This window comes from Merops nubicus, unplaced genomic scaffold (assembly GCF_000691845.1).
Source record: "Merops nubicus isolate BGI_N331 unplaced genomic scaffold, ASM69184v1 scaffold4471, whole genome shotgun sequence".
In the NCBI taxonomy this organism is placed as follows: Eukaryota; Metazoa; Chordata; class Aves; order Coraciiformes; family Meropidae; genus Merops; species Merops nubicus.
Genome location: NW_008590164.1, coordinates 13,875 through 36,077, shown reverse-complemented (window position 1 = coordinate 36,077; position 22,203 = coordinate 13,875). Strand labels below are relative to the sequence as shown.

The window sequence follows — 22,203 nt, the reverse complement described above, 5'->3', positions numbered from 1 at the left end:
ACATGTAGGGAAAGCTAAGGCATGCACAAGTGACAGAATGTGCCCACAAACAGTCCTGGTTTTACCACTGCAGTGGTGGCATATAACATTGTCCTCCTCCATCACCCAGTGGAGTCCACCTAAAAGATATTCTCTGAATTAGGGAAGTGAGTTTCCCATGTTTCAAGTGTTAGGTTAAATTCTAAAGAGGCACCATAAAAGTTAATGTCATAGTAGCTCTTACACAATAGATATTGATTGCACTAATTTCAGGCCTTCCAGAGAGGACTAATGCTTAACATTTAACCAGGGGAAAATTACATTTTATATCTCATTTACAGCTGAATCATTAGAATGAGAAAAGTAGACTGGAGGTGGGAAGAGATCGACAAATGTCCACGCATCAGACAGCCTAAATTGCCTTTGCTGGATGTGAACAATATTCTTCAGCTGTTTTTGAGAAGGATGCCATAGAAAGTTGACAGAAATGACTGTGGGTAGGAGGCTAGAAGGTTTTGTGGGCTTTTAGTTGTTTTTTTTTTTTACCAGAATTGAATCTTGCAAGTACTATTGCCATCCTATTCTTTGTGTAAAGTAAATAATTTTTTATAGCACATACAGAGCTGTAATCTACATAAACAGCTGTCAGGGCATTTCTGGAAGAGAGTGATTTTATTCATTTCATTTCATCAGAGCAACAAAAGAGCAATATATAAAGGCTCAAGCATCCATTTTAGCTTCATGCAGCCATTTTGGAGCCTGAAGCTTTGTTTTGGCTTTGCTCTCCACCATCTAAATATCTCCAAAACACTTTGATACTGCCAGTATCCACCAGTAACAGAGTAGCCCGGGGCTCTGTCACATATGGGCAAACTTCTGACCACTGGGAGAAAAGTTGTGCAGCCCTGCTAGCACTAACTACTAAAAAAATACTGTAAACATGAAGACCAGGCAAGTCCCTGGGATTGTGAGACCTGTCCTGAATTTATAAAACCTACTGTCTAGCCCTGTAGTTTCATGGCTTTCAAAAAGAATGAGAAATTAAATATATAACAAACAAACTACACGCAAACTTTCTGTCCAGTGAATCTGCACTTCACAGAAGGTGGCAGGATACTGAACTCTCCTAGTTTAGAAATCTCACAGCTTACTATTGCAGGCTGACTCCAAATTGTTGGGTAGGTAGAGGTGGTCGTGGTGGAGGAACCTTCACCACAGGTGGCAGTTTCCCCTTCTGCTTCCCCCGAAGGCTTTCATCATGTCTGCAAAGATCAAGAAATCATTAATTTTCTGTATACCACAGCTGACAGACTATAGATGAACAGATACCAATATTGCTCATGATGCTGATCTCCTGATGATAGTGTAGACACTGCAGGACTTACAGAACTTGCATTTAATTTAAGCATCAGGGAAATTTTAAAGCAGTATTTGTGGTAGAATAGCTAAGCACGACACAGAAGAGCTCTCCTGCTTCAGTCAATGGAGCATAGTAATAAATCTGTCCAAAAAAACAGGAACACTATAATTTAACAGCAAAATTCAAACCTATTTGCTACACAAAATACAGCTTCCCTTTCTTTGGCAACCATGCAATCCAATTTATAACCGTAGAGCTGTAAGGTATTTTCTGTTATTCCATATTTACACAAAAAGTGTGTAAAAACCCACCAGGCATCAATAACAGTCATAATCAAAGCTTCCAGTTACTTTCATTCAGCAGTGACATAAAATCACTTCCTGTCAGTACATCAAAGCATTCCCATGTAAAGCACAGTGTTGGGAAGACTGTTACTGATACTCACACTGGCACTTGACAACTCCAGCCCCGTGCATTTCTTTCTCTTTTCCTCTCCCACCCCCTCTCCAATACTTCTCCCTAACACACATCCACCCACGACACAGAAGGAATGGTTCCACTAACAATAGATGTAGCCATAAAGTTTAAAATCAATCAACACTTTGCTGCCTGGGAATGCTCTTAGCCAAACCAAGTCATTTAATCTGTTACAATATGCAAGCAAAGAGGCCAGGATTACGTTTTTGCCCATGAACATTTTGTGATACTCATAAGCAGTAATGACATATGGATTGGTTTTTGTTAATGCTGTCACAGAAACTGCAATTAGGCTATGAAAATGCTCCACAACTGAGATGGAGATGTTCCAAATCTGCAGAAAACTCTACAGCGTTCTCTTCTATAAACTTGCTTCAGCATGTCTTTGCTGGCAATGCAGCTTTCAGAATTAAATCCAACCAAGCACAAACAAGGAAATTAGACTTTTAATCACTGAAAAAATAGGATTAGATTCTGCTGGGAATACAATGGACAGGATGTAACTCTACCTGAGAAAAGTTGAGGCAATGTATTATAAACCTGCCACGTACCGGATGACTTCTGGAGGGATATTTAGCTGGTCATATTTGAGATGCTCTCTCAGGTCACTTAAATAGTTCAAGTAGGTGACTTTTTTCCCAAACTTATGGCTAAAAAAAAAAAAAATAATCACAAAAGAAGTGTAAAAAATCAGCATGGGAGGAACATTTATGAAGGGTTTAGTTTCTATTACAAAAATGTAAGTGCTGATGCAACTCAAAATTAGACTGTAATTGAAGCAGCAGGAGACATAAGATGTATTTCATTTCATATGATCAAACATACACAGTGCATGCCTGAGAGTCTGATTTGAATAAAAATAACTGGCTTCCATCTGAATGTTTTGTGATTTGCATAGATATGAAAAACACTGCTTTAAAAGCCACTGAAAAACAGTTTTCACACAGCATTAGAAAACTAAAAGAACTGTTAACTTTGGAGAAAAGGTTACACAGCCAGCAGAACAACATGTTCTGTTTATTTAGGTGTTCCCCTGTTTATTTAGATATTCCTCACCACCAAATACAAAATAATGGGACAGAAGACACAAAGTAGTAAGCAACAGGTGAGATCTTCAAAGCATGGACAGGGTTTACCCTTGAAGTGTCAGGCCATCAGCTTTACCTCTTTTGAAAAGGGATGGGCAGCTTCTAGGAGACACCTTGGATAATGAGGTTTTTCCATGAGTTGGATAAAACAGACCTCCAAATTTGAAGCACCAAGCATCCCTAGTTAAGTCTTGAGTTTCAGCCAGAATATACTATTTTACAGCTAAATAATAGGTGTATAGGATAAAAAAAAAAGTGTACTTTGCTGCAATTTGACAGCAAAATTGGACAAAAATTCTCTGGCATAAATGAATTCATCCCTGGATTGTCAAATCCACAGACCCATGCACCCTCTAGTGGGAGAGGATACAAGTACAAGTCACGTAGGAGTATTTTGGCTAACAGGTACCAAATGTACTAACAGACCTCTGAAAAATAAATTCATGTTTCCTGGCAATGAAATTTATTTTATAGCTGCTATTTTTATTGGATCCAGTATCTACAAACGGGTCTGGGCTATAATTCAGCAAAGCTAGGAAACAAAAAGTCCAGAAGATTTTTATCCCTTCTTTTTGTGAACTTTGGTTTGCTGTTGACACTTAAATAAAAGCATGATCTGCTAAAATAAGATTATTCTAAACTGGAAGGAAAAGGTACCGTGACAATTTTTAAATTGTACTACTCTAGTAAATTAACATTACTTAAGTTTTAGTCTTCAATGAGAGTGTAATTTATGCAAACTGTACATAGGCACTTTCACACTTCAATATTAAAATTATATTCTTATGTTTTTCCTGACTTGACAAACCCAAACTTGAGTGAGCCCAAGGCACAAATTCATGTGAGCATTAAACTATCTCAAGGAGCAAAGAGGGTTTTTTTCCCTAGCTTCAGCTAATTCATATCTTCTGGCTTATGGACCTTTTCAGAGTTTACTCAAAATTACTTTGTCAGTCCCAGTGTACAAATAATTCTGTTCCTGTTGGTCATGCACTTTAACAGCAGAAGGTAGAGTGTTACTAAATTAGACTCAAAAAAAACCCCAGGTACAGAGTAGTAAAAAAGTCAAGTACAAACAAGAACAGCCAATCCTGAGGAAAGTAGGGTGTTCAGAAGGTCAAGATGAATTTTCTGTGCTAGATAAGAATGCTTAAGCTCATCAGGATCACCCATTTTCACACTGAAAATAAACAAGGATTGAATTGCCCCTGTGTTCAAGGAAAAAAAGTATTTATCTTATTTACACAGTCATAGTAAGATCCAGGTAAAATGAGTATTTGGAACAAGTAACAATAAGGTTTTCTTTTGGAAGAATTGGCAACCAATTATTACTCAAAGTCAAACAGCATGGCTGTTTTCCAACTGTGGCTCCAGCTGAGTAGTGTATTAATGCACAGATTAAAAACCACCCCAAAACTGCTTGCCTGGAGCTATCCCCAAAACTTCTTGCCTGGAGCTATTCCCAAGGAGCACTCAGCTGCCTCTGAGAAAGAAGTTGCTTTCCCCCTGAGTGTTTTAATGTCCACCAAGAGTTTTTCTCTTTATTTTTTTTCTGGCACGTGGGTTTTGTATTTTTTTCCCCCTTTTCTTTCTAGAAAGTTCTCCATACTCTTCCAACAGCAGATCAGGAATAAAAACAAAATGCATCCCCATTCCTGAGGCACCACCAGGTATTGGACATCCTACTTCTGTCTCACTTTCCTCACCACTGCTCTGTGTCCTGGATCTCTGGCATTTATTTTACTGCCAGTTAAAATAAATATCTAGAGTTCTCCTTGTTTCAAGAACAGTGTATTCTGGAATGATTTTCAGATGTTAACTACACTTTATTTTCATGTGCTTCTTACATGTTCTCATCTGTTTAGAAGCTAACTTCCCTTTCCTAATTAATGAGGTCTCTACCAGTTAGAAATTGAATCACTGGTAAATTACTGCAGTGGATGTTTTTATTTGGTTCATTATGGCTTCTCAAGATAAGCTGCTTTTGTCCTCCAGCCCTGAGGACATTCATAATACAATCTGCAAAATGTTAGAATTACTTTGGAAGTGACACAAGTCCAGGAGCAGAAACTAAGCAAGCAGAAGCATCCTAGCACTCAGCAAAATCTGCCCATTGTTTCCAGTTCCTTGTAGACAGCATCAATTTTTAGCATGCAGTGGGAAAGAACGTGTTGGTGAAACAAATCCACCCTCACCATCACCCCTCTATCTCCAATCCTTATGGGCACTTCAGGGTTTATCCATTAACTCTGATCACACAAGTAGTATCATTCCTATTCATTCCAGCACTTGAGATCTGACTGAAGGTTAACCATTCTTTATTCACCCTACCACACCACCCAGTAACTCCAGTCAGGGACCTGGTTTTATTGTGCTGAAGTATTGTCAAACAGAACAAAAAAGTCATTCACAGCCCACAGAATAACTGTGTTTTACAGTGGTATTTACTTCAACATACCAGTAAAACTATGATGAATTGAGTCTCCTTTTTCTTCAAAAGAAAAGAACTCTACTGTATTATTCATACTGAAGCTTCAGCTCAACTAACTCATTAGTTCAAGACAGTTTAAATGGGTATTGTGCTGTTCCCTGAAATATTTTACCTCAAGGCTTTTTAAAAGCAACTTATTAGAGAACAAACCATCCTTAAACTAAACAGGAAAATGTGTTGAATAAACTGTCAAGTACCTTATAAGAGGTTTAAAGATATTCCACAGAATTTTTATGAAGTTGGTTGGATGTACAACGTAGAGTGCTTTAAGGTTTTTCTTATACCTAGGAAAAGAAAATGAAATTGTTAGAAGACTGTTGAATATCAGAGATGGCAGAACTGAATAGCTACAACTGAATGGGAGATATTATTACAGAAATATTACACAGCATTCTTTCCAAACACATTAAAGCAATTTAATCCTTCAGAAATGTAAAAAAACCTCTCCAATTTTAAGAAACTATCAGTTTTGATGATACAATAGTAGGCCACTATTACATTCCTAACCAATGTCTGCTCTCTCAAAGATTTAGCATCACTGGGATAGAAGGGAAATTAGGCAACTTGAAAAAAATAAAGAAGAGAACAAGGAGTCTATAAAAAAAACCTGTGGTATAAAAATTTACTTGCCCTCATCTCCCTTTATTTCCTGCTTACAGGAATTTCACGTTGCAGAAAATTTCTCAATTTTCAGGAGTAAAATTTACATCTAATTGTTTATTTTTACCACTACTTTTGTTTCATATTACTAGTAATTACTAAAGGTGAAGTTACTTCATGATGTTTTATATTGGATGGTTCCCTTTCTATGAAATAAAGACATTTCTCCATTATAGCTTTGCTTGATTCTCCAGTCTCATATAATATAGAAACAACAGGTTCTAGGAGGCTGAAATGGAAATGGAAACCAGGCTGCACAAACACTCTGCTCTTCTTCAACATGACAGAAAAAGGAAACTGAGAAACACAGACTGAAAAATCCTGCTTTTATAGATAAATTTTTGCTCATTGCTTTGCCAAGCTTGCTTCCCAGGAGGAAGTGTCCCTCCCAAGTATTCACAACTCTTTGTTAGAAAGCAAATGGAAATAAAGATTGTGAACTCCTAAGAAAAACCTTCTTGTAGCAGGACAGGGTAAGAGGGAGAAAAGGGCCCAACTCAGCAATTAGAACAGTTTTGCCTTTCCAGTTCTCCTTGGACTCCTACACCTTTGAATGAAGAAGGCTTTGTTTTCACAAAGCTGCTCTCATACACATGCAAACTACCCTTCTGCCATTGGCACCACTGCAGGTAAGAACCCAAAATCAACAGAAGCTCACAAGCAAAACACCTCAGCTGCTTTACTGAAGTTTCCACTTAAAATTTGTTTTGTGCTTTGAATCAAAGGGCATAAGCCATTGCTTCTGTAGAAGTTTACATGCTTCATAGATTTCTAGACTGCAACTAAATGCCCAAAAGACTTTCCTGAGCCTCTGCTGTAAACCTTCAAAACAAGTTCTATTCTTTTGAAACTATTCCTGTTGGATTTTTGCTTTCATGATGCTAGCCAATTACTATCACCCTTTGTATTCTCCTCTGTCCTTCCTTCCCTTTGACCCCAAAATACACACATGAAAGAAGTTTGAAAGGCACTATCTTTGATTTTTCCCTGGCTAGAAGAGCTGAACATACATGTTCAGCTGTGAACAGTTTTGAGCTTCTCAATGACAGGATGCTAAGAAGTTCCAACTGTGAATAAAATGACAGGTGTATGGTTTTGGCCAGCTACCTGGGCTTCTCTGTTCCTCTTTGGTTCTCCTGCTTTCTTGGTCAGGGTGGAGGAATGGAGAGAACAGAGTTTTGGTGTAAACAGAGTCACACTGTGCACTTCTAGGCATGGCAGCAGGCAACAAAGAAGATATTGCCCTTGTACTGCCTCTCCCCATAAAGCAACTGTAAATTTGGAAGAAAGAACAGATATTGTACTAACCATATTTGGAAACCTACTAGTAAAGATGAGCTGTTTGAGTCTGTTGTGAGGTGGAGAGTGTTATCACATGAAAGCATTTAGGGTCTTCAGATGACAGCTTCCCACTGCTGTCCTGACAGCTGCTCTGCACAACCTCAGCTTCTTGCTTAGTGGGTTTTAGAATTTCCAAAAGTTACTGGGCAAGGTTCATAAGAATCTGAGCTTTGGCACTGGACAACCAAGAGGAGCTGGGCACATCTGAACTTCAATTTTCAAAAACAGGGTTGGGAATTTCATGGGGGCTGCTCCTGATCTAGTTTAGAAACACCCAGTAATTTTTTTCATGGCTTTATTTTTTTCCAGATTTTGCTTCGTTTCAGCTCCCAAATTGAGGAAAAAAAAAAAAATTGATATTTTTGCTTTCAGTCATGTTGCTCCTTGAGGCCAATGGACAAACAAGTAGCAATTTGCAAGCAACTGAAAGACTAACTGATTTCAACAGGAACTTCCTGCTTCATAAGAGAATAAACATCAGAACTTTGGTTTCCAGTATTAAAATGCTATTTTTCTAGGAGCTTCAGTCTTGACTACACCCTGACCAATTAAAACATGAAGTCATGAGCTGTGGCCACTGTTACTCCAAAGGTCAGGCATATACAAGCACAGAGGTTGGTCCCTTTGGGCCTTTACAACCAACAACCACCTCAAGGCTGCTGAGATACAGGCTGTTAAAAACTAATCTTTCCTTTTTTGTACACAGCCTAGCCTTGGGTTGATCAAAGGTTCAAACACAAGTGTGAGATAATCAAGGGTGATGTCACATAAGGTTTCACAGCTATCTTGTTGAATAGTGCACAGAAAAGGCAGTGGCTCTTGGTTTTCTTCCCTTTATGACTTTGGATAACCACTAGAGCACACAAACCCTTCCTTCATATTGCACAGAAGAGAGAAGAGAACCAGTGGCTCAGGAAAGACAGGCTTCCTTTGTGGGAGTTAGTCACAGGCATGACACAACTGAAAGAGTTAACCAAATATTTTGGAGACATACTTCCTGTCAAATTCCTTGTAGGCTGTTTGCAACCATTTCAGAGATGGTTTATTCAGACTCTTCAGGCCATAGTGGAAGTAGACAACTGTATAATCATTCTCTACATACTGGTCCAGAGTATACTTTAAGTACCTGAGGAGAAAGATAACATTTTAGTTTTAAGACAGTTGAGTGGATGAGATTTTTAAAGAACTAATAAAGAACATGTCCTATTTTTGCAGAATGCTAGTGACTGCAAATTCACATTTACTTCGGTGTATTTATCTAACAAGTTCATCTTGCTTTAGTGGCAGCATTGCCAACAATTCCATATCACTGCAAAGCCCAGAGTCTGAAAGAACATATTCAATTACAAAAACTATGGTACTCATGAATCACTAAAAGATGACAATATGGGACTGTCTTTTAAAAGAAATGTTTAAAAGATGCATTTTAACTGACAGTGAGTTTTATTTTGCTTTCTTCTGGTGTATGTAAATCCCTGCCCATTAAATGTTACTGTAAACTGGTTTTTTGACTATGTATGCCCTTCCTTTGTATTGTGGAGACCAAGTTCATAGATCATTTCCCTTAAAACTAATTTAAAGAATGACACTATTTATCCCATTTTGAAATAATACTCCACCTTTTATAAGCAGATTTCTGCGTGTTCATTCTTTTATGGTATGGCCTAAACCCCTCTTCCTTTTCTCCTACAACTGAGAACACTCTATGGCCTATTACACAGCTCAATGATTCAAATAAAGCAGAGATGGAGGGGTACAATCTGGCCTCATGTCTTGCAGTGTCAGATTGCAACTTTCTCATGTCATTCTCAGTGCTATCTTATTCTTCTGTGGCAGAGCCCCAGCTATTGTTCTTAATTGTATGTAAGTGATTTTCATTCAATAAATAATTAGTTCCATGTGTTGTTTATTAGGTTGCAGCTATCTGCAGGCATCAAGGCCACTCTGACTACACACTTTTCCACAGAAGAGCCCATAACTTCACTCTTGCCACTGTACTCCCACAGTCTCATTTATCTGCTCATTTCCTAACATGCTGTGCATCTTAGATTGCAAACAGTCTGGGACAAAGACTGCCACTGCAATCAATATAATGTTGTTTTGATCCCTGACAAGTATTTTAATGGAAGAACTGGTGATAAAAGTCATTTAAGACTTTTTTTAAAAAAGAGTTTGAAATGAAAATATATCTCAACAGATTTTCTTACACACAAAGTGCCTCATGGTTTGTTTTACAGCATGTAAATTCCTTGGCACATTGCATCCAGAAAGCCTGTACTTGTAGAAGTAATTGAGAGAGTTTTGTGAGCATAAAATAACCAGCAATTTTGTACAGCCAATTGCCCATTCCAAGGCTGTAAAAGAATTGCATGGACATTACAAAAGCTTTACCAAATCAGTATTTAAGTAATTTCACCACAAAATAGCTACCAATCTGAGTCTACTCTGCAGCCTTTCCTCAGAATCCAACATTTGAGTCTAACTACTCTAAAGCAGAGCCCTGAAATTTATATTGCTAGCTTCACATTCAAGCACCTGCCTTCAGTCCCCTCTTAGCAAAGACTTCTCAAGTGAATTTGATGTGGGCTCAGATGCAGGAAAACCTGCAAGTGTTCAAGTCCAGAAGAGTCAAAGGGCTGGAAAACTTTCATCAAGATGTCTCCTCACAGAACTGAGGAAGGGTTCTGAGATCTGGTAGTACTGTGGTTTGTCATAGTCCTTTCTCTGGCATTTCCTATTAATCATTGCTGGTAGCTCCCTCTATGCTACACAGGAAACTGGCTTCAGGCTGTGGAAATACCCTGGCTGTGAAGGGCATAAAAATGAAGCAACGTGGTCTCAAACATTCCTTAAGTCACTTGTCTTTTAATCCCTCTGTTTCTGAAAAGTTGAGATAAGAGCACTTCTGTCTTTTCCAGTGGTGGCAGGTACTAATGGTTGAAAGGTGCTCTAACATTTTGGCAATGGATGCTGCACAGGAACTCCAAATAGATTTCCAATGTTAAATAAGGACAGGATTCTCACAGCAGAACAGATCTCCCTGTAGTGACAAGCTCCAATGCAGAAACATCTCCTGGTACCTTGCCACAGCAAGTTTATCAGGAAGAATGTTGTGATTTTACATCCTCACAACCTCTTTTAACACAAAACCTCAAACATAACGAAGTAAGATATATATCACATTGTTAAGCATAATATACTGTATATATTGCAGAGAACTTTGCATATATTGCATATATATTGCATATATTTTTTTTAGAGGAAAACCACTAAGATGTAAATAACTAAACAATGCTCTTGCAGAGTGATTTAGGAGATAAAGTATAGCAAATAGAGGCAAACACTGCTATTGACAAGGACCTATGTACAGAGCACTAAAATACTAGAATTTATCTTTCACTGGTCCTCATCATAAATGCAATTTTTAAAATAGGATCAGGATTTGTTAATAAAATTAAGATAGGTTAATTTCAGTATGCAGTGAATTGCTTCTTCTAGCCAAGATTCCAGGTGAAGTAACTGGCAGTTTCATTGACATCCCATTCACTTAAGATTAACACTAGTAGGTCTCATATTTTTTTTTTCATTTCACTCCTTGCCTTCTGCTTCTCCTCCCTGGAAGCTCATTCACCTGGAAACAAACTATCAGAAGCTCACACATGAGCTTACTGTAAAGTAGTCCACACAGAAGACTGAGAGAAACTTACTCCAGCAGCCTGGTGTGATTGAGCTGATAGGAGGGAGGCATTCTGCAGCAACTGAAGGTGATCACCTTCCTTCCAGAATTGTCATCACCTGCAGAACAACACAGTAAAGACCATGCTCATTTACTTTTGCAATAGGACCTCTGTGAGCAGAAGGAATGGCTTCTATCTTCTGATATTTCAGTCTACCTCTATCTCCCATCATTGTTCAAAACATATTGTCAAACTTCACTGTCAAATCAGATGTTACCTACAGAAAGCAATTTGGCCACTGCTGCAGTGAAACGAGGCAGCTGCTGGACAAATGAAGAAGCTAAGCTGAGAAAGTCATATCCAAGGGTGGTTGGTGGTGCTCAGCTCCTGACACAGATCACTTAAACCCTTCTGCAGCACTCAGTCAGGGAAGAAAACAGGCCTGCTTTCCCTAGCAGTCTTGGGAGTGATCTGTTTTCAAACTTTCAGTGGAGAACTTTCTGGAATCTAACAGAATACTGCTCTGCCTACAAGCACTTTAAGCATCTGCTTTGTCATGCATGGAAGTCAAATTTTGTTTTAAGCAATTTAAGCTTTCTTAGAGAGTATTCTCCCAGAAGCACTGCTACATCCAGGTCACATTTAAACCACAACAATCAAGGCACACAAGGATGTTTTTCATAACCTGAAGATTTCTAAGTGTCCCTCCCTAAGTTCCTCTGCCAAAATCCATATTGCTGCACTCAAGCTCATTTATTCTTTGACTCATGACAGCTTGAGCCATGCTGTCTGTATAGACAAGGTGGGTGTTCATGCCATGCCCACCCCACACCCAAGTTCCACTATCTGGAAAGCCAGGCCCAGGGGTTAAGTCATGCTTGTACTGAAGGTAACGTGGCATTGAAGACCATGGGGTATTAAGATTTTAACATATATCCACATGAAAGATGCCATTCCTTTTAAAGCAATACAGAAACATCCCAAAAAATGTTTAGATTGAATTCATATTTGAGACATTCTTACTCTGATGTCAGTGTTCAAAATAACTGACATCTAATACTTGCTTCTGCTGCTACTAAAACATCAAAGTTTGGCTTTGATAGTAGTAAAGTTAAAAATTGGGGGGTCTAGATATTCTTTATCTAAATTAAATAAGATAAATAAGTATCCTAATTAAGTAGATGTAATAAATAAAGAAATTTAAAAAACAGAAGTAAAATGAGGGAGATTAAATCTGTAACAGAGTCAATCAACAAATAAAATCATACAAATATTTCTATTAAATCTAGGTAGAACAGTTTCAGATCACCTTCAACTCAGGAAGAGCTGGCTGTCCTCACCTGACAGATTCCACAGTAAGAAAAAAATCAGCCTGTATTTGCTTTGTATAATTGACTTTATTGTGGCCTTCCAGTATCTTAAAGGGGCCTACAGGAAAGCTGGGGAGGGACTTTTTAGGCTATTGGGTAGTGACAGGACTGGGGGGAATGGGGCAAAGCTGGCAGTGGGCAGATTCAGGCTGGATGTGAGGAAGAAGTTCTTCCCCATGAGAGTGGTGAGACCCTGGCATGGGTTGCCCAGGGAGGTGGTTGAGGCCCCATCCCTGGGGGTCTTTAAGGCCAGGCTGGAGGAGGCTCTGGGCAGCCTGATCTAGTGGGAGGTGTCCCTGCTCATGGCAGAGGGGGTGGAACTGGGGGATCCTTGTGGTGCCTTCCAGCCCTGACAGATTCTGATCTGTTTTAGCAGAGGACTTTAGAGCCCTAATGGCTCAATGGTTGGACTTGATGATCTTGGAGGTCCCTTCCAACCTAAAGGATTCTATGATTTCTTCCCTGAGCTAGCAATTCTGTACCCTGCTCCAATCTGAATGCATCTTCCCTAAATACATTAGGTAATAAATTGAAGATGAACATCACATAAGGGAATTAAAGAGATCTCCTAATAATAACAGCATTATTGTCTCTACTGAAAACCAAGATGAAGTCTTAATCTAGTTTGACAGCTGTAGCTGGATTAACTCTGATGGCCATCCCACTGTTATTTCACAGAAGATAATTTGTCTCTCTTTTTATTTATACAACCAAATAACCTTTTTTTGATTTGCTCTAACATCACTTAAAGATCTAACTCTGCTTGACTTTTGGAAATTGCCACTGCAGTCCTGTAGTTCTGACTTTCTCTGAGCTTTCTCTGCTGGCTGGTTCTTTCTTCCTGTTCCTTTGTGGCTGACTGCTTATTTTTATTATATTTCTCCAAGGTGTTTTTTCACCCCACAAGGCCTCTTCCCACATTAAAAATAAATTCTAACTCCTCTGTTTGGTGCTTGAGCACCAATAAAAGAGGAATATGTACAACAAGACAATTATACATTCACAGGTATGCCTGCATATTGTTCTTTAACAGATCATAACTTTATTACCTGAAGTTATTTTTAAGTGCCTTATTTGATATTCTCAGAGTATTTATAAAGGCATTATAATGTGATGGGCATTAATATGAATGATGCACAACAATTAAATTAAAACATTAATAAAAGATTGTTCTCTGAACATGACTTGTCTGTGAGAAAATTGCTGCATTGCACTGTATTTTATTTGTTAGACAAGAATTTTTATGAGCAAAATAAATCTAAGAAAGGTTTCCAGTTAAATTACTAAACGAGTCACTAATTTTTACTCTTGGTCACATTCGACTGCTTGAATTACAAGGCAGAAAAAAATAACCAGCTTTATAAAAGAATGCTGATACACTTAGGCTATAAACAAACATAACTGCCTGGTTTCACTAATGGGAAAACAGAGGCAGAGAAACTGGCTCAAAATTACCATCAGAGCACCTTGTTCTCCAACCCTGCAGTGCCACACAGGCAACAACAGCAAACCAGAAATGGTGACCAAGAACCTCAACTCCCTTAAAAACTAAATAAAGCACTACCAGCTTCCCATTGGTGATGACAACTAATGAAAGAGGCTGCTCTTTCTTCATAGGTGTCAATGATATTTGGAACAACATCAAATTATCACATTCCAGCAAAGCAAAATCCTCAAGTCAACAGAGGTTTTGCCATTGGTTTCAATGGGAGTAGAAGCAGGATCAAAATCCAGGGGAATTGCCACACCAGTGAAAACATTTGCTCACATATTTGTTTCTTGAACAGAATTTAAGCTTTCTGTGAGATGATTGCACCTCTGCTGCTCCTGGCTAATTCTGACAAGTGCTCAAATTGCAATTAAAATCAAGTACATGCTCAGGTGTCTTTCTAAATTCACCTTCTATGAGTGAATATTGAGGACTCCTACATCAGGAACCTTGCTCATTCACCCCAGAAAGCAAGGATTCCCCATTAAAGATCCCTCCATGAGCAATTTTTCTTTTAAATTTTAAGAAAACTATTTTGCCATAGCATTTTTTTTTGTTGTTCAGATCAGCTAAAAGCAAAGGGACAGCTTGTTTTTTGTTGTAATTATTTACATTTAATTTGTGGTCCTCTTAAAGTAGGTAAAACAAGTTGAAATGGGGGTGTTAAAGCCATCCTGAAGCTAATCTCTCTCATGTCAGTATAGTTTTATCTGGCTGACTCTCTGGACTACAAAACCAGTCTGATTTTAAAAGGGGCACTGAAAATCAAAGCTGCTTTCAGTGATGCAAAGTGAAGTATATTGATAATTCACAGAAAAAAACAATAATAAGGAAAGCAAAGAAACAGCAGAACAGTCCAACAGAAAAGGAACATAACTTACATTTACTTAGATGAAGCAGTAAAAGGCTTTTCTTTTTAATAAGGTGTATTTGGGTGTAGAATAACTTGTGGTATATTGCCAGGATGCACAAACTTAAAATTGAGTCTGCATTTGAATTAGGAAATGTGAGCCATAATTTATTCTAGCAAGCCTGTTGCTCTACTAAATGATGTTTAAAGCAGACCCATTACATTTTGTGAGAGCCAACAAGAAAGCACATCCATACATTTTGACACAATTAACTCAGTTTTGTTTTTAAAAGACACTGTAACTTACAGTCTGATGTTCAAAGTGAGGAACATGGTAAATAAGGATTTATTTCCTTTCGTATTCTCATGAGAAAAAAGCTGGAGAAAGAAACAAGGAAAACTGGTGCAGAATATGGAAAAGCCAAGTTCAATTCCTGCCTGAAGGATCTGAATCTGTGCTCTTATCACCCAGGCAAGTTCCCTCTTCCCTAGACCAGGAAATACTTTTCACTCATATCAACCTTTATTTTGGATCTCCTCTCATAGCAATGGAAAAAAAACCCACAACACCCCCCAAATGCTTCAGACATGCTTTGTAAAGTACAAAGCCCCTATTAAAATCTGCTTTTGTGCTGCAAATAAGTTACAAACCAGAGCCCTCAGCTTCCTTCTTAAAATGTGCCCCAGTTTTGTGTCTCCCCAGTTGATCTGCCAAAAGAAACTCATGAGATAATGACAGAGACACTGGTTTCAAGAATACCATTTATAACTTTAAACCAAAAACAAAACAAAGTAAATCTTTTAAGAAAAGAAAAAAAAATCTTTACAGTTCTTGCCTGTGTTGCTCAAATTTCCAGGTTGCAGATCTGCTCCTGAAGGTATTGCAAGGAGCAGGAAAGCTGAAGCTTATTATTAAAAGCTGAAAACTGAAAATTATTAGGACTTGTTGCTGAGGCTTATCAGGTAATTCACAACAGTTCCTCCTTACATGTTACAAAACCTAAACTACACCATCACTTTGCAGAGCCTGAGGCACATAATGGTTTCTAATGGGTTCCTAATGCACTGTTTTAAACCCAGAAAGGGGCATGAAATTCACTGGATCTCAAAGAAAAATATGGACAGACTCTACAAAGACCCAGGTGGGATAGCTGAAATCTTTTAAACAGAGCTAGAAATTGAGGAGAGGCTAAGAAGGGAAATATAGATTTAAAACAATGATGGGCCTTGGATTCCATCAAAAATTTTTGCCTAACACGTGAAAGGATGTCACTGGTAGTTAATGAAAACACAAGCATCAGACACAGAGTCCTACTAAATAAGCAGATACTCAAAAAAAGTTGTCAGCAACTGCAAAAAGTTGTCAGCAATCATACTACAGAAGCAAACTATAGAAAATGAGGTAGCTTGATACATCATATATGCTTAGATGTGCCTTTTTACCACAAAAATATAATCTCGAGTTTATTTTTAGGCAATAGATTGAAATTTCTTCTTTAAAATAGAAATAGAAAGAACCAGCACTGTAGCACTGTTCCATTTACATATGCTTGGGCAGCTGCACGTTGGTATTTGTGACACAGATGGCTGGAATTAATAAGCAATTATTAAAGCTTATGTACTTTTAAAATGTCCTCTAGTCTTATTTAATTAATTGTAATTTTACACTGTATGAATACAACTCAACAAAAATCTTCCTTGCATGTAGTCAAAACTATTGTTATGGAAAGCAGGTTTAAGTCTTCTTAATTTGTGAGAAGCAAGAAGGAATTTCAGATTTAAAACAAAAAATATTAACTTTTGGAAACTAGACCACTGTAATAAATGGATAAACTACTGCAAATGTTTTCACCTAAATTCTTGGTTTTTCTTCAATCATTTCAAACAGGAAAAAACCACTGGAGATAGTTCAAACATTCCAACCAAGATTCATCCTGTGAACACCTCCATTTGCTCCAGTGAATTTAGCAGAGAAGTGTACCAAATGGTTGGACTTTATTTTTCTTAGTCTCCCCCACCATTATAAATCTTCCAAGCCATAGGACAAGAGTCCTTCTGAAACTAAGAAAGTTACAGGTTTTGTGTGCCTTGGGAGTAAGTAATTTTTAATTATTTTTATTTTTAATATCAGCAGGGAATGTTTTATTGATCAGTCAAGGAGAACATATTAAGATTGCCAACTTGTCAACTTTTTCCCCAGTCTGGAAGGATGGAGAAAGGAGCTTTGTCTAAGCACAGATTCAGCTCACCACGTGGCAGCTCTGCCTAGAGATGCAAAAATGATGATGGTTCCTCCAAGGAAAATAAACACACAAGGACCCATTAGGATTCAAACCAGCTACACCAGACAAATACCAAGTGCTTATGACTTCCAGGGCAGCATACTGGCAGGAGAAAAAAAGTTCTCAAGATCTCTTTTAATGTATTATCATGTAGCACTGCCTAATACAGTGGACAGTTAGAGTGACTTTGGTGTATCCATTGTGTCTATTAACACATCTATTTCACACTTTGTCAGGTTAATTTCAATTGTTTAATTAATAACTTCTATATCTTGTTCTTTTCCCCATCCTAAAACTGGTGCTTGAGTGAGAAACATCCTAGTGAGTTAGCAGGCAGTAGCTTCTGAATCACAAGAATGTCCATCTGTTAATCCCTTGTTTATGGGTTTGAGTCTTATGTTGAGGGATTAGTTTTGAAGAAGGTAAAAGGTAATTATTATCCTGTGTATAACTAGCTTCAAGAAGAGAAGTCACCATGGGTAAAATTCCCCTCCCACTGTAAGTCAGAAGTCAAATTACCACAGATTTCACTGCCTTAGTCAATCATATCTCACTAGAGGGTTTTGCTAAAGCTGATATTCACCTGAATGACATTCCTGTTTATGGCTCCAATTCAAGAATGTACCTATGTAGAACCTGAGTTCATCATTTTCCTGAAAAATCATAATCTAAGCTCACTAAAGTAGGAGGTACAAAGAGTGTGCACAATACAACACTACCTTAAATTTCATTAAGATGAACAGTGTTACATATAGCTCCTTGTTTCTTATTGTACAGATTTCTCTAGTTCAAGATTGTGATTATTAATGCTGCTTTAACAAGTACACTGATGACAAAAATAAGCCAAAAGGAAAAAAATGTCATACATACTTTAAAGATGTGGGTTTAGATCATAAATAAACCTGCATGTCTTATATATTGACAGAATGTTATAACAATAAATAACCATAAACATTAAATGATCTAATATTTAAATATGGTAAGTACTCAGAGCTTTTCTCTATGTCACAACAGGAAGTGAGGTGGCAAAGGCACCTAACATTTATGTCAACAGTTTCCTTCCTGCCTTTTGTTGAGTTTTTATACAGTAACCCACATCTCTTCAGCTGCACACCCTTCCCAGAGGAGACTAGAAAAATGGGATTATGTGTGGCTACACAACACTTCAGGGTACTCAGAAAACAAACCAGCTTATCACAAGCAATGTACAGATCTGTTGCAGTCACAGTTGAGGCCTTTAGATTATAATATATTGCTATAGTTGTATTTTAAAGCAAGATTAAGCTCAAATACTTGGCTCATAATTCATCTGTAGAAAAGCACTGAATTCACCTATCACTATTCAGTTGCTGTTCAGGGTGAGGCTAAAAGCATCAACATGATTGCTATGCATAATCTTGAGGGGTACAGTAAGGAAAATGGGATAAGGGATGTACTTAGGTAAAGCCAAGTCTTTTCCAAACATACCTGCTAACTGGATGATGCCATGTCTTGCAACATCATAGTAGGGGTGATTGATGTTTAGCTCAGGATCCTCAAGTGATGGAGGCATAAATGTTTCTGACTGGGTATCTTCTGCTTCATCTTTCTGCAGCTCTAAAGGAACAAGCCAGAATGCTTAAGTGCTAATGAATAGAGGAAAACTTCTGTCTCAAATACATTATTGAAGGGTTGAATTTTAGCTGAGTTGGGACAAAAACACAGGCCTTGATTGCTATGTGTTGCAGTTTCATGAGTTTCCTGTTCTTTGCCCTTTCTCATGTGTGGGAAAATCAACCCTTCAGTTCCTCAAAGCTGCTTTCACATCCTCCTTAAGATTAATATCCACTATGAGGCTCATAAAAATCTCTACAATGAGTAGAGCTGGCACGCTGTGACCTTGCTACTCATGACTGCTGGTGTTGTCTCATCATTTTCTACACTCCCACACTCTGCTTGTTGTATTCATCTACAGCTTCTTGCCTCTTATTTCAAGGTTGCCCAAATGGAGAGGTCAAAGTTTCTGTACACTAATATGTGTGTTGACAGCTACTCCACATTGACACCCTGTGTGAATGGTCTTTGAGAGCCAACTCATTACTCTGCATAAAGGTGGGAGACTGCAAACAAGTCTCCATCTCTTCTCTCCCAAAAAATCCACTGTTTCCTTGAAGTTCTTTAACCTTCTGAACCTGCAACAGGCAAGGCAGCCAAACGTCCATATGCTCCAGCTAGAGGCCAAGAAAAGGTGTAAAAGTCTGCTCAGAAAAACCCAGTAAAAGCTACAGGCATCCTTCCCCCAGCTTCACTAGATTCTGGACCAGATCCTAGTACTAAAATCTCCCCTGCACTGAAATGAACAACATAAGGTCAATCAATCTTCTTCCAGGGGTTTTGGGTTTTGTTTTGGGTTGGGGTCCATTTTTTTTTCCCCCAACTCTTGTAAGGTTCAAAAAGAGCTGATCCTAAGTACATATCCAAATGAACACAAACTCTGGGATAATTACCTCATCCACCTCTTTTTATCATGCAAGTTTTAATAAAGTAGAATTAACAGTTTTACCTACAACATTATTAGTGCCACTTTAAAAAGTACTTCAAGAACATTTTCCCTTCTCATCATCTGCATTTTTCATATGCCTTGACCACCACACAAGACACACTAGGGCAGAGAGAATGTATTTAGTAATGATTTCAGCCAGATTTATATGCCAGTACCTAACAAGTGTTAGAGAACAACTCACACTAAATATTTCTGAATGCTTTCCACTCACAGTTCCTCAGCATCTTGCTGTCCTATAGATAGCCACAGGAGAGCTTTATTGTCTGGTTTTCATTTTTAATGTGATTTGTACCAAAAATGCATTTCACAAGAAACAAAAATGCCACTAGTGGCTGGGCTTCTCAAAGACAAAGAGGAGGCAGGAACACATCTACTACTTTTACATTTCTTTATGTTGGAATTCACATTAAAGCCTCATCAGAAAATAAATCAGCAGTGCTATAGGAAAGGAAAAAAAAAACCCTGCCTTTAGAAATACACAATTAGAGTCCCTTTCATATACACAAAGAAGTTTAAATTCTTATTATTATCTCCAAAATGTGTATTTTTCTAGCCTTTAAAAGTTTATCACACATAAAAAGCTACATCAACTTTAACTGGAGAAGCTTTCTTTCACTTTAAAGAATGCTTTTGTCCCAAGAGCTGGGAAGAATAATACAACATAATATAGTCTATGAATTCCACAATTTTTTTTCTTTTTAAAAATATTTAAGTCATGTTAGAATAAGGAAAACACTATTTTGTTTAATTAGTTGGTTGTTTGGTTTTTTTTTCATGTCTGAGCCCTGTAACCACCTAAAGTAACAAAAAGTTTTTGGAGAAAGAAAAAAGAAATAGAAAATGCAAGTCCATGGGGATGTGAAGCAGGAGCTGTGAACCACTTACCATAATCAACTGAAATTTAACAGGCTTTATTAAAAGTTAAATCTGTTTTCAAGTCAAATACAACAGAAACAACCAATGTTAACTACAGCCTCTACTACAGAGAGGCAGAAGCTAACTCCCTCTGTAAAAAATTTTGTACTATGCCTAAAAATGGACAGGTTTTAGCTGTTTGTGTTTGAGATGTGCCAAAGAACTAGAGAAACAAAGTAAACAGGCAGGCTCACTTGTCCTGCACTTATTCACAGGCTCTGAAGAGGTACCACAGAAATTATGTCTACTGAAGACCCAGTTCACCCCTCACCTAGTAAGATAATTCTTTCTTTTTTTTTTAAAGTGTGAACAACAGGTCTGGAGCTCAAGAGATGTTTTGTGATGAACACAAATAAAGAAGCTTCCTTGTTCCAAACTAAGGAGGACCTCAGCTCCATTTTTCTCCTTGAAATGACAGAGGAGTTCATTGCCTTGCTCCATGAGGTACAATATCATCTGTTCCTACTCACACTGTTTTAACAACTACTGTTTAAACCAAGCTGGCAGGCAACATGAGTGGCCTGATCCAGAGCTTGCCAAGGCTGAGAGGAAGAATTCAACAGATTTTGAAACAGGCCCTAAAAGTAAAAAAGCCAGTCAGCTGCTCCTGGAAGTCATGGCATGGGTCAATCAGAGGCAACATGAGTGGCCTGATCCAGAGCTTGCCAAGGCTGAGAGGAAGAATTCAACAGATTTTGAATCAGGCCCTAAAAAAAGCCAGTCAGCTGCTCCTGAAAGTCATAACATGAGTCAATCAGAGCTAAGGTGAGGGACTTGGAAAAGCAGGCTGAGGTGGAGGCTCTTCTCTGGTTCAGCCTGGCACCTTCAAAAACTCAAGGAAAAAAAAGAAAAGGCTAACTCTGATCTTTCAAAATGATGAGGCCTCTAATGGTGTGGTCATATTGCTCAGCTCAACTAACATCTTTGGAGATAACATGCAATACAGCCATCTCTGTGCTCATTCAATACTTGTCTGTTTGGAGTAATGACTCCCATTTGTGCCACAATATGTGATGATGGTGATATTCCAATAGCCTAGAATTACACTGGGAACATCTACCAATAATTCATAAAAGCTGCATGTATTAAACTAACCTTCAACCCTAATGGCTTTAATAGGGAACACATCAGTACAGTGGCTGTAACTCATGTTGGATTGCTCCAAGAAGTACTACAAAATGATGGTGAAGCCTCTCACCACTGAAAATGCTCTATTAAATCAGCTGTAACTCTAAACAGATGTCATTTGAAGTGTAATAAAAATTATTTACCTATTTCAGCTAGCTTCTCATAGTCAATCTCAGACATGTTTTCCCTTATGAACAAGTCTAGGTAGATCTTGCTAACTGATTCTTGCAGGATGAAATGGTCCTTGGGTCAACCCTACAAAAATAAACAAAAGTAGAATATGAGAATATTCATACAGAATAGATTTTAGAATATGAAAATATGGCATATTTTACCCACTATACAGACACAAAAAGAAAAAAAGTAAAACACCCCAGAAATCCTGTCCAGTTATTGTCCAGTAACCAGCTCATCAGCATTTGGCTACCATTTTCTTACCATTTTACTTCTCTGATGAAGAACATATATATACTCTATAGTTTCACATCAAAGTCACTTAATTCTATAGCAGCTTTCAGTTTTATTCCAGGAAACATTCTGTGCCTTACATTTCA

At 38.0% G+C, this 22,203-nt stretch overlaps 1 protein-coding gene across 1 annotated transcript in view; it reads right to left on the bottom strand.

Moving 5' to 3' along the window:
• Positions 1-21,906, bottom strand: part of ARHGAP8 (Rho GTPase activating protein 8) — a 50,344-nt gene extending 28,438 nt beyond the window's left edge. The window contains exons 1-7 of the mRNA XM_008949826.1: positions 21,793-21,906; positions 18,532-18,660; positions 11,104-11,191; positions 8,391-8,522; positions 5,593-5,679; positions 2,368-2,466; positions 1,131-1,241 (exon numbers count right to left, since the gene is read on the bottom strand). Of these exons, the coding sequence (XP_008948074.1) occupies positions 1,131-1,241; positions 2,368-2,466; positions 5,593-5,679; positions 8,391-8,522; positions 11,104-11,191; positions 18,532-18,660; positions 21,793-21,829 (683 nt within the window). The 5' untranslated portion in view covers positions 21,830-21,906. The remainder of the gene's footprint in view (positions 1-1,130; positions 1,242-2,367; positions 2,467-5,592; positions 5,680-8,390; positions 8,523-11,103; positions 11,192-18,531; positions 18,661-21,792) is intronic.
• Positions 21,907-22,203: the final 297 nt, after the last annotated feature.